Below are 15,720 nucleotides of genomic sequence, written 5' to 3' on the forward strand. Positions count from 1 at the left end.
ATACAAAAATTAGCCGGGTGTGGTGGCACATGCCTGTAATGCCTGCTACTCAGGAGGCTAAGGCAGGAGAATTGCTTGAACCTAGGAGGTGGAGGGTCCAGTGAGCCGAGATTGCACCACTGGACTCTAGCCTGGGCGACAGAGTGAGACTCTACCTCAAAAAAAAAAAAAAAAAAATACAGTTGAGAGAGGTTCATGAAGAAAAATTACAGGCCTTTCTGTGATCACATAATGGAGGAATCTGTCCTGGTAAGGCTGAGGCTAGGGAAAGCTTCCCTGAAGTCGTAGCATTTTAGTAGGAACTTCCTGAAGAACGAGGGGGGTTCTCTGGACAAAGACGAACGGCACATGGAAACTTTATGAGTCGAGAAGTTCGACAGATATGAGGGACAGCAGGGAGACCTGCAGACTGGAGCCTAAAGAACAAAGGGACAGTGCCTGAAAGTAGGCTAAGTGAATCGGCAGGTACAGGCCACCTCAATCCTGGGTGCCCATTATGTGAGCAAAATACATGCATTAAGCCATTCAACAAACATTTATTTAGCAACTGTTACAAGCCATCACTGTGTATTGGGGATACAACCGTGTATACATGTCACAAATTTCCTGCCCTCAAAGAGCTTACAGTCTAGTGGGAAAGACAGACAATGAACAAACAAAGAAACAAGGAAATATCAGATATACAATTAAGTGCTGTGAAGGAAATAGAACAGGGTGATGTGGCAGGGAGTGGCTGAGGGACTTCCTTAGTTTGTGTGACCTGGAACAGCCTCTCTAAGGCTCTGCATCAGATATCTGATATGTGATACAATATGGGAGCAGGCTCTGAAAGAACACTACAAGTAGAGAGGTAAAGGCAGGGGCTGCAGCAAGCCTGATGTGTTCAGGCACTGAGCAGAGAGAGGGCCAGGTTGTCGGGGCTCAGCGAGAGGGGCACCTCAAAAGAAGTGAGGCTTAGCAGGGCACGGAGCAGTGCGGCCGCAGGTGTGGTGGGAAGGGCATTCCAGAAGGAGCTACCTGGACACAGTCTTGCAGTCAAGAAACAATAAGCAATTATCACTCCCGGCATTATACATGGCCTTGCCTGAGACCGGGCTAGCCAGGATCCCTGAGAACCAGGGGGAGGGGTCTGCGGCACCAGGACTGAGTGGAAGGGAGTGTGGAGAAGGGGAATTGCAGAGAGAAAACCAGGGGCTGTTTTTCTCTCGGAGAAGCGGGTAGGCACTGGGCGGGCAGAAGCGCCGCTATCCACCTGGATGCGCAGCTGCTGTCTAAGGGGCCGCCTCTGCAAGCGGCTGCAAATTCCCGGAGGGCAGCGTCTCCTGTGGCTCTACTGTGTCCGTAGCACATGGCAGGTACTTGGCCCATCAAGAGTGAGTGAGGGTGAGGGAGTGAGTGAGTCACCGGCTTGGCGAGGGTCTCCTCTGACCCACTTAGCCTTGCCAGCGCTCAGAACTGCCAGCCCTGCTGGGTGCTTGGGCCTTTTCAAAGCCCTGGGAATTCTCCAAGGGTCCACAGTAAGTCTTCTTGACCTAAGCGGGACAGAGCGCAGGCCCCTGCGGGGTAGGCTTTAACATGGCATTTATAGACCCGCCCGGAGAGGGTGCGCGGCGCTCCAGCCACAGTCCCACCACCAGTGAGCGCCGCCCCCACTCGGCTGACTCTCCGCCCGCCCCGCGCCCCTCCCCTCACGGGCTCTGGCCTTAACCAGAGCTCGCGGACTGGCGGGGACAGGTCCCACCTCCTGGCTCCCAGGACGGGTCTGCACCAACCTCAGTTTCGGGGCTGCGGCTCACAGAAGTCTAGCCTACCCGGGACGCCCGCACCAACTCCTGCGCGCGGTGAGTTTCTGGGCTCTCTAGAGCGCCGGAAGCCCGGCGGAAGGGAGGCTGCCGCGGCTACAGCTCCGGGGGCTCCAGGACTCGGTTCTCACCGCAAGGGCTCCTGCGGGGCCCATGAACTTCGCCGCTGGGACGCCAGGCTCGGGGTCCGGGTCCGGAGTTCTTTGGAGCAATTGAGCCTGAACATGGCCAGGGGTCATCAGGCTAAAGAACAGCAGCGCCAGGACTGGCCCGCCGAGGATCTGGCCGGCCGCGGTGGTAGGGCCCTTACGGAGCCGGCGCCATCCTGTGGGGTGGGCACTGCTGGCCCGGCTTATGGAAGAGAAAACTGAGGCTCGATAAGAAAGGGACCGGCCGAAGCATGCGATAATTTGTGACTACCTGTTTCCTGGGCCTCTCGACCCCATTCTGTGACAGGGAAAGGTCTTCCCTGATTGGCCAAATCTGGGGGCCTGGCACGAGGGCCTCTTGTGATTGGAGGGGTCGACGTGAGCGCTCAGGGGCTGCGCTGGAGTCCCAGCTCCAGCCACTGCGCTCAAGTGGGCGGTCGCGTGCAGAGGGAGGCCGGATAGCAGACCCCACAATGTGGCTCCTGGGGCCCCGCTATCGAGAGCTCAGGCCCCGCTGGCACTTGCCTAGGAGAGGAAAGAATGTTCCCAAAGTGCAGGCAGAGACGGAATTTAATCAGGAGTCCCAGACTTGGAGTTTGGAGGCATGGGTTCTGGTGTCAGGTGACTTTGTTTCCTCCCCACGCCTCCACTTCTCCTTGACCTTGGGCAAGTTTCTTGTGTTCTGAATCTTAGTTTCTTGTCTCTAAAATCGGGAGGGGCAATGAACAGTAGTGCCTGCCTCCCAAGGTTACTTGAGAATTACATGAGACTGCCCCGAGCCTGGCCCTAGGAAACCCTCGGAGAATGTTGGCTGCTGTTTGTTTGTTTGTTTTTGTTTGTTTGTTTGTTTGTTTGAGACAGAGTCTCGCTCTGTCGCGCAGGCTGGAGTGCAGCAGCACGATCTCGGCTCACTGCAACCTCCGCCTCCCGGGTTCAAGTGATTCTCCCGCCTCAGCCTGCCGAGTAGCTGGGACTACAGGTGCGTGCTACCACACCCAGCTAATTTTTGTATTTTTGGTAGAGACGGGGTTTCACCATGTTGGCCAGGATGGTCTTGATCGCTTGACCTCGTGATCGTCCTCCCAAAGTGCTGAGGTTACAGGCGTGAGCTGTCACGCCCTGCTGGCTGCTGTGTTCTTGTTAGCGTTAACTCTCATGGCCATGGAGGGAGACAATGGTGTGGCGTCCCTTATAGAGAAAAGGAGACTGAGGCTCAGAGATGGATTTACTCAGGGTTGGCCTGAGGCCTAAGGTCCAGAGGGCCAGGTCTCTGGATGCGTCCTGTTGCCTGTTCTGAGGGCTGTGGGAGACAAAGCAGGTAGAGCATGACCCCCAAGGGACAAAGTGGCCTCCCTGCCAAGTGCCAGACCAAAAAGGCTGAGTGCAGGAGAGGGGTCGGCCTTGGACCCTCTAAAGGGCACCTGGGAAATGAGACACCTTGCAGCGGACTGCTGGCCTCTGGGCTGAGCCTCTGCTCAGTGCTAGAACTGCATTCATGGGCCCCAGGGCCCTAGCACCAGAACAGAGGGCCCAGAGCTGCAGTCCTGCAGGGTGGCCCAGCCTCACAGGGATTGGAAGCTGGGTCCTGGAGAGCCAGGCCTGGGCTGGGAATTGGGTAGGAGGGTTGGGAGGCCCAGGAAGCCTCCCAATGTCCCCACACCACTAAGTGAAAGGACACTGAGCAGCAATGACTGCGAGAGGAGGCGGAGGCCTGGAGGCCACCCATGGGGCCCACAAGGGGCTCTATGGGCTTCACTGGAGGCCCCTGCTCTTTCTGGGGCCAAAGGGCAAGCCTGACTGAGGCCCCTCCCAAGGCTCCCGTGCCTGCCATGCTGGCTTTCCCTGGACTGTGACAACAGCCCCTTGGTGGCCACCTGGACTCTGCCTCCCTGCAGGGGGGGAATGACGTACTCTTTTATTTATTTTTTTTTTTCAGAAGCAATCATGTACAATATAAAAAACAACATTCTGTTAAGAAAACAAAATAATTACAGTTGTCAAAAACCTCTGAAACCCAAAACCCTTTACCCAGTAACTTTCAACATTTCAGTGTAAATTCTTCTAGGCTTTTACTCTGCAGATAAACACACACATGCACACACAGACACATACATACACACACATACACACGAACTTAAGCCTTACAAAATTATTGTGGTTTGTTACTTGTTGGGTGTTTTGACAGTGTCAGGTTTATATAACTCAATATTTACCAATTATTTCTAATAATTTAGTGTTTTCTTCTTATATTTGATTTTCAAGTATTTGTTTTTAACCCAGTCGGATTGTATTTTAGAGTAAGATGTGAACTATAGAGCTAGATTCATTTATTTATTTCAATTAGTAGACATTTTTAGAGCAGTTTTAGGTTTACAGAAGAATTGAGGACGGAGTGCAGAGTTCCCATATTCTCAGTCTGTCCCTTCCTGCGCACTTTCTCCTATTTTTCTTTCTATTCTTTTCCTTTCTTTTTTTTTTTTTTTTTTTTTGAGACAAGTTCTCACTTTGTCGCCCAGGCTGGAGTGCAGAGTGCAGTGGCACAAACACAGCTTACTGCAGCTTTGAACTCCTGGGCTCAAGTGATTCTCATGCCTCAGCCTCCCAAGTAACTGGGACTACAGGCATGCACAACCACGCCTGGCTAATTTAACAATTTTTTTGTAGAGATGGGTCTCACTTTGTTGCCCAAGCTGGCCTTGAATTCAAGGGCTCAAGTGATCCTCTGCCTTGGCCTCCCAAAGTGCTGGGATTACAGGCATGAACCACTAGGCCTGGCCTCCCCTATTTTTAACATCATGCATTGATAGGATATTTTTGTTATACCTTTTTTTTCTTTTTGAAACAGTCTTGCTCTTTTGCCTGGGCTGGAGTGCAGTGGCACAATCTCAGCTCACTACAGTTTCTGCCTCCCAGGTTCAAGCAATTCTTGGGCCTCAGCCTCTCGAGTAGCTGGGATTACAGGTGCACCTCCATGCCCAGCTAATTATTGTATTTTTATAATGGTAGAGACAGGGTTTTACCATGGTAGCCGGCAGCTTTTGAACTCCTGGCCTCAAGTGATCAGCCTGCCTTGGCCTCCCAAAGTGCTGGGATTACAGGTGTGAGCCACCAGGCCTGGCCAATTTTGTTATACTTGGTGAGCCAACACTGATACAATGTTATTAATGAAAAGTCCGTAATTTCCATTAGAATTCCCTCTTGGTGTTGTACCTTCTATGGTTTTGGACAAACATGTAATGATATGTGTCCAGTGTTACAGTATCATAGAGAATAGTTTCACTGCCCTAAAACTCTCCTGTGCTCTACCCATCCACCCCTCAACCCCCCTACCTATCCCTGGCAACCACTGGTTACTGCCTTTGTAGTTTTGCCTTTTCCAGAATGTCATACAGTATGTATGAATCATATGGTATGTAGCCTTTCCAGACTGGCTTCTTTCACTTAGCAAAATGCATTTAAGCATCCTCCATGTCTTTCTGTGACTTGGTAACCTGTTTCTTTTTATCACTGTCTAATACTCTGTTGTATGGATGTGGATGTACCACAGTTTATTTCTCCATTCACATACTAAAGGATATCTTGGTTGCTTCCAAGTTTTAGCAGTGAATAAAGCTGCTATCAACATTTGTGTGCAGGTTTTTGTGTGGACATTAGTTTTCTTCTCATTTGAGTAAATATTCAAGAGCGATTGATGGATCACATGGTAAAAGTGTGTTTCGTGTTATAAGAAACTACCACGTCTTTTTCCATAGTGGTGGCATCATTTTTCATTTCTACCAGTAATAAATGAGAGTTCCTGTTGCTCCACAGCCTCGTCAGCATTTGTTGTCAGTATAACAAAATTGGCCAGTTGAATTTAACTCTTCTAATATGCGTATAGTAGTATCTCATTGTTATATTTTAATTTGCAATCTGTAATGACTTACAGTGATGAGCATCTTTTTAAATGCTTATCTGCCATCTGTATATCTTCTTTTGTGAAGTGTCGGTTAATTTACTTGGCCCATTTTAAAATTGGGTTGTTTGTTTTACTGTTGAGTTTTAATAGTTCTTTGTATATTTTGGATAACAGTGCTTTACCAGATATGTCTTCTCTCCCCAACCATGGCTTGTCTTTTCATTCTCTTAACAGTGTCTTTTGCAGAGCAGAAATTTTAAATTTTAATAAGGTCGCCGGGCGTGGTGGCTCACGCTTGTAATCCCAGCACTTTGGGAGGCCGAGGCGGGCGGATCACGAGGTCAGGAGATCGAGACCACGGTGAAACCCCGTCTGTACTAAAAATACAAAAAATTAGCCAGGCATAGTGGCGGGCGCCTGTAGTCCCAGCTACTCGGAGAGGCTGAGGCAGGAGAATGGCGTGAACCTGGGAGGTGGAGCTTGCAGTGAGCCAAGATTGTGCCAGTGCACTCCAGCCTGGGCGACAGAGCGAGACTCCATCTCAAAAAAAAAAAAAATTTTAATAAGGTCTAATGTACCATTTTTTTTCCTCCATGAATTGTGCTGTTGTTGTTGTATCTAAAAAGTCAAATCCAAGTTTTGGCAGTTACAAATAAAGATGCTGTAAACATCAGTGTACAGATATTTGTGTGATTTTTGTGCAATGCAGATTTTCTCCATTGTCTTGCCTTTGTCTCTTTGTCAAAGTTCAGTTGACTGTATAGATGTGAGTTTACTTCTGGGCTCTGTATTCTGTTCAATTGATCTATTTGGCTATTCTTTTGCCAATACCGTACTGTCTTGATTACTGTAGCTTTATAGTAAAGTCTTGGGGACAGGCAGTATTGGTCCTCTGACTTTGTTCTCCTTCAATATCGTGTTGACTATCCCAGGTCTTTTGTCTCTCCAAACAAACTTGAGAATCAGTTTGTTGATATCCACAAATAACTGCTGGGGTTTTGATTGGTATTGCATTGAATCTATAGATAAAGTTGGAAAGAACTGACATCTGGACAGTATAGAGTTTCCCTATCCATGAACATGTACTATCTCTTCATTTATTTATACATATTTTTGTGTTTTCATCAGTTATGGTTATTCTCACATAGATCTTGACATATTTTAGATTTATGTAGAAGTAATTCACTTTTTGGTGCTAATGTAAATGGTTTTGTGTTTTTAATCTCAAATTCCAATTGTTTATTGCTAGTATATAAGAAAGCAATCAATTTTTGTATATTAACCATGACTTTACATCCAGCAACTTTGGTAGAATAACTTATTATTTCCAGTTTTCTGTTGCTTTGTTGGCATTTTCTGCATAGCCAATTATGTTTTTTGAGAACAAAGACAGTTTATTTCTTCCTTCCCAATCTACAGACTTTTCATTTTCTTTTCTTTTCTAATTACATTAGCCAGCACTTCCAGTATAATGTTGAATAGGAAGGGTGAAAGGGAACATCCTTGCCTTATTTCTGGTCTTAGAGGAAAAGCTTCTAGTTTCTCTCATTAAGTATGATGTTAGCTGTAGGTTTTTCATAGATCTTCTTTATCAAGTTAAGTTCCCATTTATTACTAGTTTGCTGAAAGCTCTTATCATAAATGAATGTTAGATTCTTGTCAAATGCATTTTCTGGATCTATTGATGTGATCATATAATTCTTCCTTAGCCTATTCATGTGATGGATTACATTAATTGATTTTCAAATGTTTAACCTAGAATAAATCCCATGTGGTGGTTATGTATAATTCTTTTTAAACATTGTTGGATTCAATTGCTGATTTTTTTGAGGATTTTAACATGTATGTTTATGAGAAATATTGGTCTGTTAGTTTCCTTTCTTGTAATGTTTCTGGTTTTGGTACTAAGCTAATTCTGACCCAAGAAAATTAGAGAATTTCCTCTACTTCTATTTTTTGAAAGAGATCATAGAGAATTGGCATAATTTCTTTCTTAAATGTTTGGTCATATTCATTAACCCTAGTGCTTTCTATTTTGGAAGGCTACTGGCTCCAGTTCTTTAATCAATATAGACCTATTCAGATTATCTATTTCTCTTTGTGTGAGTTTTGGAACATTGTGCTTTCAAGGGATTGTTTCATTTCATTTAACTTACCAAATTTGTTGATATAGAGTTGTTCATACTAATACTTTATTATCCTTTTAATGACCACAGGATCAGTATTGATGGCCCTTCTTTCATTTTTGATATTAGTAATTTGAGTCTTCTCTCTTTTTCTTCTTAGTTAACCTGGCTAGAGGTGTATCAGTTTTATTCATCTTTTCAAGGAACCAGCTTTAGGTTTTGTTGATTTTCTCTGTTGACAACGTGTTTTCAATTTCACAAGTCCTGCTGTAATTTTTATTATTTCCTTTCTTCTGTTTATGTTGGATTTAATTTGCTCTTCTTTTTCTAGTTTCCTAATTTGGAAACTTGCTTTTAGCTCTTTCTTCTTTAATAATATATGCATTCAGTGCTCTAAATTTCCCTCTAAACACTACTTTAGCAGCATACCATAAATTTTGATGTTATATTTTCATTTTAATTTAGTTTGAAATATTGTAATTTTTTTCTTGAGAGTTATTTTTTGATTGGCTTACATGTTGTTTAGAAGTGTGTCATTTAGTTTCCATTTTTTTAATGTTTTTCAGATATCTTTCTGTTATTGATTTCTAGTGATTCTGTTGTGATCTAAGTAATCTCCATCATAGAAGTCATTGATATTTGTTGTTGTGTGTTTTATGGCACAGAATGTGGTCTGTCTTGATGAATATTCTATGTGAGCTTGAGAAGAATGTGTATTCTGCTGTTGTTGGATGAAGTATTCTATAAATGCCAATTAGACACACTTAATTGATGGTGCTGTTCAATTCAACTATGTCCTTACTGATTTCCAGCCTGCTGAGTTAGTGGGGACTGGCCAGGCACGGTGGCTCACGTCTGTAATCCCAGCACTTTGGGAGGCTGAGATGGGCAGATCACCTGAGGTCGGGAGTTTGAGACCAGCCTGACCAACATGGAGAAACCTCATCTCTACTAAAAATACAAAATTAGCCGGGCATGGTGGTGCATGCCTGTAATCCTAGCTACTCAGGCGGCTGAGGCAGGGGAATTGCTTGAACTCGGGAGGCGGAGGTTGCGGTCAGCCGAGATCGTGCCACTGCACTCCAGCCTAGGCAACAAGAGTGAAACTCCCCCCCTCCAAAAAAAAGTTAGTGGGGACTGACAGAGAAGTGTTGATGTCTCCAACTGTAATAATAGTGGATTCATCTATTTCTCCTTGAAATTCTATCAGTTTTTGCTTTACACATTTTAGCACTGTTGTTAGGCACATGCACATTAAGGAGTATTATGTCTGCTGGGATAATTCACTCGTTTACCATTATGTAGTGCTCCTCTTTATTCCTAATAATTTTCCTTTCTCTGAAGTCTGCTTTATCTGAAGTTAATAGAACTACTCCATATTTCTTTTGATTAGTGGTAGCAGGGTATATCTTTCTCCATCCCTTTATTTTTAATCTATCTGGTTTTTGTGTTGAAATGGGCTTGTTGTAGACAATATATAGTTAGGTCATGAATCTTTATTCACTCTAGATAGTCACATGTTTTAATTGGTGTATTTAGACCATTGATATTTAAAGTGATTTTTGATATAGTTAGATTAATATCTACCATATTTATTACTGTTTTCTATTTGCCCTTTGTTTCTTTTTTCTTCCACACTTTTTTCTGCCTTTTCTGATCTTAACTGAGCATTTTATATGATTCCATTTTCTTTTCTCTCTCAGCATATCAATTTTACTTTTTTGTTGTTGCTTTTTTAGTGGTTGACGTACAGTTTGCAATATACACTTAAATCTAATTTAAGTCTGCTTTTGAATAACACTATACCACTTTATGGGTAGTGTAAGGGCCTTATTGCGGAGTATTCCTGATTCATCCCTCCCATGTCTTATTATTACTGCTATCGTTCATTTCACTTATCCATAAGCTACAATCACTGAATACATCGTTGCAATTATTATTTCAAACAAATTGATATCTCTCAGATTAAGAAAAAAATTTATTTCACCTTTATTTCTAATACTCTTTTGTATGGTGATTTGTGTTTCTGAGTTGTTTAATTTTCCTTTTTTTCTGAATAACTTCTTCTAACATATCTTGTAAGGCAGTTTACTGGTGACAAATTCCTTCAATTTTTGTTTGAGAAGTCTTTCTCCTCCACTTTTGAAGGACAATTTCACTGCATACAGATGGAATCTAGTTAGTTCTAAGTTGATGGAATGTTTTCAATTCCTTAAATATTTCTTTCTATTCTATTCCTGATTGCATGGTTTATGAAGAGAAGTATGATGTAATCCTCATCTCTCTCCCTCTGTAGGTAAAGTGTCCTGCTCTGCCGCTCCCTGACTTCACTGAAGATTTTCTCTCTGTCTTTTATTTTTTGCAGTTTGAATATGATATTCCTAAGCATAGACTTTTTTGGGGGTGGGGGGTGATCTTTATCCTATTTGGTTTCCTCTGAGCTGCCTGGATCTTGGTTTGGTATCTGTCTTTAATTTTGGAAAATTCTCAGTCATTATCACTTCAAATATTTTTACTATTCCTTTCTCTCTTTCTTTTTATTCCATCTGATATCCCTGTTACAAGGATTTACACCTATTGCAATTGTCCCACCATTCTTGGATATTCTGTTTTGTCTTTTTTATTCTATTTTTCCCTTTGCATTTCAGTTTTGGAAGTTTCTGTTGATATTTCATCCATCTCATTGATTATTTCCTCAATTGTATCCAGTCTATTGATAAACCTATTAAAGACATTCTTTGCATTTATCACAGGGTTTTTATTTCTAGACTTTTTTTTATTTTTTTCTTAATTTCCATCTCTCTGCTTACATGACTAATTTCTTCTTATATGTTCTCCACATTTTTCCATTAGAACTCTTAGCATTTTAATTATCATTGTTTTAAATTTTCCATATGAAAATTCCAACATTGCTTCCATATCTGATTGTGGTTAAGTGTTTGTTTCATCTTTGCAAACTGTGTTTTTGTCTTTTATATATCTTGCAATTGTTTTGTGGAAAAATCAGATATAATCCATTGGGTAAAAGGTACTGAGGTAGATAGGCTTTTAGTGTGAGGTTTGATATTTAACTGTCTAGGAGTTAGAATGTTCTACTATTTGCTATAGCTGTGGGTGTCAGAGGATATAATTTTCTCTCTTCATCTTCTTGTTTTTGTCTACCCTGTTGTCTTTGGGTTTTCCTAGAAACTCCTTAAATAGGCTCTGGCTTGCAGTTCTCTTATCCGTAATCCCCTTGTTACTACACTGGAGCCCTGTGGATGTAGTGGTAAGGTGTTTTGGTGGGGGGGAAGTGTTTTACAGTCCTACAATTAGGTCTTAGTGTTTCAGTGAGCCTGCACCCCTGGACTGTGACCTTCGCAAGTGTTTCTCAGTCCTACCCCTTTTAGGTGATGAGAAAGGCTAGAGGGGCTGGATTTGGGTTTTTCCTCATCACTTAGGTTAGTTAGGCCCTGGATGTCCATTCACTTAGGCTCTGGTATAATAGTTTCTATGAGGGTAGATTTGTTGAGAAAAAAAAATGACTGCTTTCCTTGCCTCCTGCCAAAAACAGAAGGGGATTTTTCTCCAATCCTTACTGTGAGAACTGTAAGAATTAAAAAAGAAGAAAGAAATACAAAAGCTGGCTTGCCAGTTCAGACATTTATTTTAGAGAAAATCAACCTGAAAGGAGCCTTCTGGCCGAGTTAGATCAGAGGCACCTCTCTTACAGACTAAGATTTTAAGGATTCAGGATGGGAGAGTTTATCAGAGGCTTGGACTGCTTCTGTGTCTCTTTGTTGTGCTTATCTGGGAGAGAGAGTTGTGTGCCCGTTTTCATACATTTTTCCTGCAGCTGCAGGTATAGTCCCCGAGTCTGCTTTTATTTACTTACTTATTTATTTATTTATTTATTTATTTATTTATTTATTTATTGAGACAGAGTCTCGCTCTGTCGCTAGGCTGGAGTGCATTGGCGCTTATCTCGGCTCACTGCAACCTTCGCTTCCCAGGTTCAAGCGATTCTCCTGCCTCAGCCCCCTGAGTAGATGGGACTACAGGCATGCGCCACCACGACTGGCTAATTTTTTGTAGTTTTAGTAGAGACGGGGTTTCACCGTGTTAGCCAGGATTGTCCTGATCTCCTTACCTCGTGATCCACCCGCCTCGGCCTCCCAAAGTGCTGGGATTACAGGCGTGAGCCACGGCGCCCAGCCAAGAGTCTGCTTTTAGCTTTCCTATCTTAGTGCCCGTGAAGGAAAAGGAATGTGCTTATTCCTTATTATTAAGGCCCACTGTTTTACTGGGGCCCATTGTATGAGGGTGAAGTTTGGCAATTATCCAAGATACTTTGCCCCTACCTCCCTTTGTGTCCCAGCTGCCTTATCCGTGTCTTACTGTCTGCTCTTTCTGGCTGCTTGTAGTTAGAAGACAAGTGATTTCCTTGAAATGCATGAGGCTAGAAAGGGAGCTGGAATTTAAAGTGGCGGTGTTTGTCTGAGATGACAGTGCTCCTGCTCTATCATTCCAGACCCTATGGTTATAAAAGGACAAGAGGGGACGTGTTCTTTCTAGCTACTTCCTGCTGATGCGGGGGCGGAGAGTTTTTTGGTCTTGGATTGACTGTAGGAGCAACACCATTTGTAGATGTTTTTGGGTAGTTGCGAAATGGCCATGATTCTGTCGGTTAAAAATTTTTGAAAAAGGTTAACTAGGCAGAGTAAAAACATTAGTCCTAGGCTTTTCAGCAGCGTTTTTTATTAGGCCCGACTGGTTGAGACAGAAGCAACTTTTTTTTTTTTTTTTAATGACAGGCAGAGGTGCATGTTTGGAAAGACCCATGTGTTATTTTTTGTTAGTTATTGTTATTCCTGCTACGAGGATAATAATTAAGCAAAATGCTACAGTAATTGAGATTCTGTGTCCAATATTCCATTCTGAGGGTTCACAGTCCTACTGCAAATAGTAGAGTGAGTACAGCAATTCCTGAGAGGGTGTCATAGTAAATAATTTTCATTAAAAAAGGTTTTAATAGTTGGCTTAAAAGGAGAGGTAGAAATGACAAAAAGTATTTGGCAAGGTAGGGTTGAGACTAAGATGAGCAATTTTTACTTACTTAACTTTTATGATTTTTAGCTTAAGATTTCTTATTTACTTTTTTTTTTACATTAATAGGACTGGTTTTGGGCTGTTAGGGGTTGCTTTCTCAGCTCTTTAGGCTTTGACTTGAATGTGATGTATCCAGGAGTTGATTTCTGTAACGGATATAATTTAAACTGTGAAAGATAATAAAAATTGAAAAACATTAGGCAAGACTAGAATTTAACAACAGGTGTGCTATAGTTTTTGAAACATAATTTTTACTTTTCAGTTTCCTATTTTTATTAAAAGACAATTTATGATAGGACTGATTGGCTTTATTATACTTGGCTTAATTGTTTGTATACAGTGCAGCAATAATAATTATTTGCTACATAGGCCTTTTAAATCAGCTTTGATGGAACTTTGTTATATAGAAGGAATTTGAGATAAGACTTGTTTAAAGGCAAGCCCAGCCATGGATTTGTACCATTAAATATTTATGAGTTGGGTGAATTCCTTTTCTTTTGAGATTTTAAGATAACTTGGGGTTCCTGGCCTGTTAGAAAGTGACATTCTTTACTTACCACAAGTCAGAAACCCTGTACAGGGACTGTGGACACAAAATATGAGGCCAGTTTTCCAAGGGTTTCTATTGGCTTCTTAAGTTTGATTCCTTAGAGGAGAGCACACCATTCCAGTCAAAGCCTTGGGAAAATAACCAGTTTTTCCAGTTGTATTCTGTTACAAAAGAAAATAGATTCTATTGCACTGATGCAAACAACTATAGTGTTGTCCTTTAAGAACACTTATAACTAGTTTTTAAATTCTAGAGGAACCAGGCAAAGAGAAAAAAACACGCTTTAAATTCTATTTACAGGAGTATACTTTACTTAGTTGTTAAAGGCTGTAGCTAGCTTAAGACAAGTTTTCTTGACTCTGAAAAATAAGGTAAAGATTAGCAACATTCTAAGGAAAAGATAAAAACTTGTTTTTGTTTTTTATTAGTTTAGTGCATTTTATTAATTTTTGTTTTGCTTGATATTTATAAACATTGTAGCTTTTTATGAGTTCTGTATGTTTTGCTGTTGTTGCTGTTGTGAGAAACCTGCCTTTGAGACCACCTGTTAAAGTTTCACAGCTTGAATATAAACCATGTTTTGAAGATAATTAAAACAAAATAAAAATTGTCTGTAAAAAAATGTCTAGTTTGGATACAGTTAGAAACACAATTGACAAAGAAATTTGGTTATTTTTGTGGTTTACAATAACCCAACATAACAACTTTAATTGCGATTAATAGCACATATTTAGACATAAGAACCTTAGACATCCCATATAGTTTTAGAACATATGTTAATATTATTCCTTAGAATATAACCTATTAGACAATATTTTGGAAATTTTATGTTGCTAAATAATTCTGTTTACCTCTTTTTGGATGGTTTAGGGGTTTTGTGCAGCACTGAAAAGCCAGGGGTTAGGAAAGACAACCTCGAGAGTAAAGTTTGATTTGGGGAAGACTGTTAAATATGTTTAAAATTTAAAACCCTTGATATTATGAAATAGAATTTTAGATTACCATAAGTTTTTTTTCTGTTTGTTTTGTTTTGTTTTGCTAAAATGATGAGATAACAATCTGGAAAAGCAAAAACCATTTATTAGGCTTTTGTATTACATGAAAATTTTGTTTAAGAGAGAAAGTTAAATTTTACCCTTTCATTAGTTTGCTATTAATGTTAACTTTAATTTTAATGAAACCTTATAATTTTATTTAATTTTAATGAGTTTGATCATGAAGTGAGATTTTTATATACCCATTATAACCCTTGACAAGTTTTGCTAAAGAGTAGATTAGCATTTTAAGAAAATCTTGCAGTGCTTTTATTTTAGTGTTTAATTTACAGGAAAAAAAAACCATATAATACCCTTTTGAGTTTAGTTAATGTGTTTATACACAGAGTTTTCTTTGCAGAATTAATTTTTATGATGTTTTTACGATTTGCTTAAACCTTTCACTTTATTTAACTTTAAGACAATTTATTATTCTTCAGCAAAATGTACATTTTTATGCGTTTTTATAATTTTTAACTAAAAACACTTTTTACTGTTTTTATACACCTTGCATGCAAATCCATGTTTAGCAGTTTTAATTACATGTTATAATGGTAACTTTTAGCAATTTTTAACTTTAATGTAAAACGTGTTAAGTTTTTTTGTGTGTGGCTTGAAACTAAAAACACTGACTCATTTTGTAATTTGGGCGAAGTAGCTCTGAAATATAATGCTGTTTTTTCCATTTTAAACACTTGGGTAAAATCGCAAGGTGAGTGCTTAGGTAGAAATAAGTAACTACTGAACAGGTGGGAGCAAAGTTTAGTTGGGCAATACTCTTTATGATAGTGACAAGTGAAGGCTTACTAGTTTTAAAAGTGCTGACTTTATTGTTGTAGTGACAGAGGAGTCTAAAGGCAAGGCTTATCCAGCTTCTGGCTCCCACGTGAACATTATTTATTTAGTATGCCAGATTTTTCTTAAGGTGCAGTAGCCACTGAGGATATTTTTACTGGTGGGAACTGAGATTTTCTAGACACGTAAATTAGCTGCCAATTATGGTTTATCTTAGGGACATGTTTAGAGAGATAGTATTCTTACTTAGCTTGCATTCTAAATTTTGTTCCCTTACT

General features: G+C 41.0%; 1 protein-coding gene across 7 annotated transcripts in view; it reads left to right on the forward strand.

Annotated features, from left to right (window-relative positions):
• The first annotated feature begins 1,076 nt into the window (after positions 1-1,076).
• The window catches only part of ALDH1L1 (aldehyde dehydrogenase 1 family member L1), an 84,844-nt gene continuing 70,200 nt past the window's right edge, over positions 1,077-15,720 (forward strand). For 2 of the 7 annotated variants that reach the window (XM_058437384.1, XM_058437385.1), the window contains exon 1: positions 2,850-2,930. Coding sequence is in view for 1 of the 7 variants with exons in the window: in XM_058437387.1 (XP_058293370.1) it covers positions 1,349-1,355 (7 nt within the window). In the remaining 6 variants the exon portion in view is untranslated. The other 5 variants (XM_058437387.1, XM_032149922.2, XM_032149920.2 and 2 more) reach the window with 5 other exon arrangements.

Source organism: Hylobates moloch, unplaced genomic scaffold, assembly GCF_009828535.3.
Source record: "Hylobates moloch isolate HMO894 unplaced genomic scaffold, HMol_V3 SCAFFOLD_4, whole genome shotgun sequence".
Classification (NCBI taxonomy): domain Eukaryota; kingdom Metazoa; phylum Chordata; class Mammalia; order Primates; family Hylobatidae; genus Hylobates; species Hylobates moloch.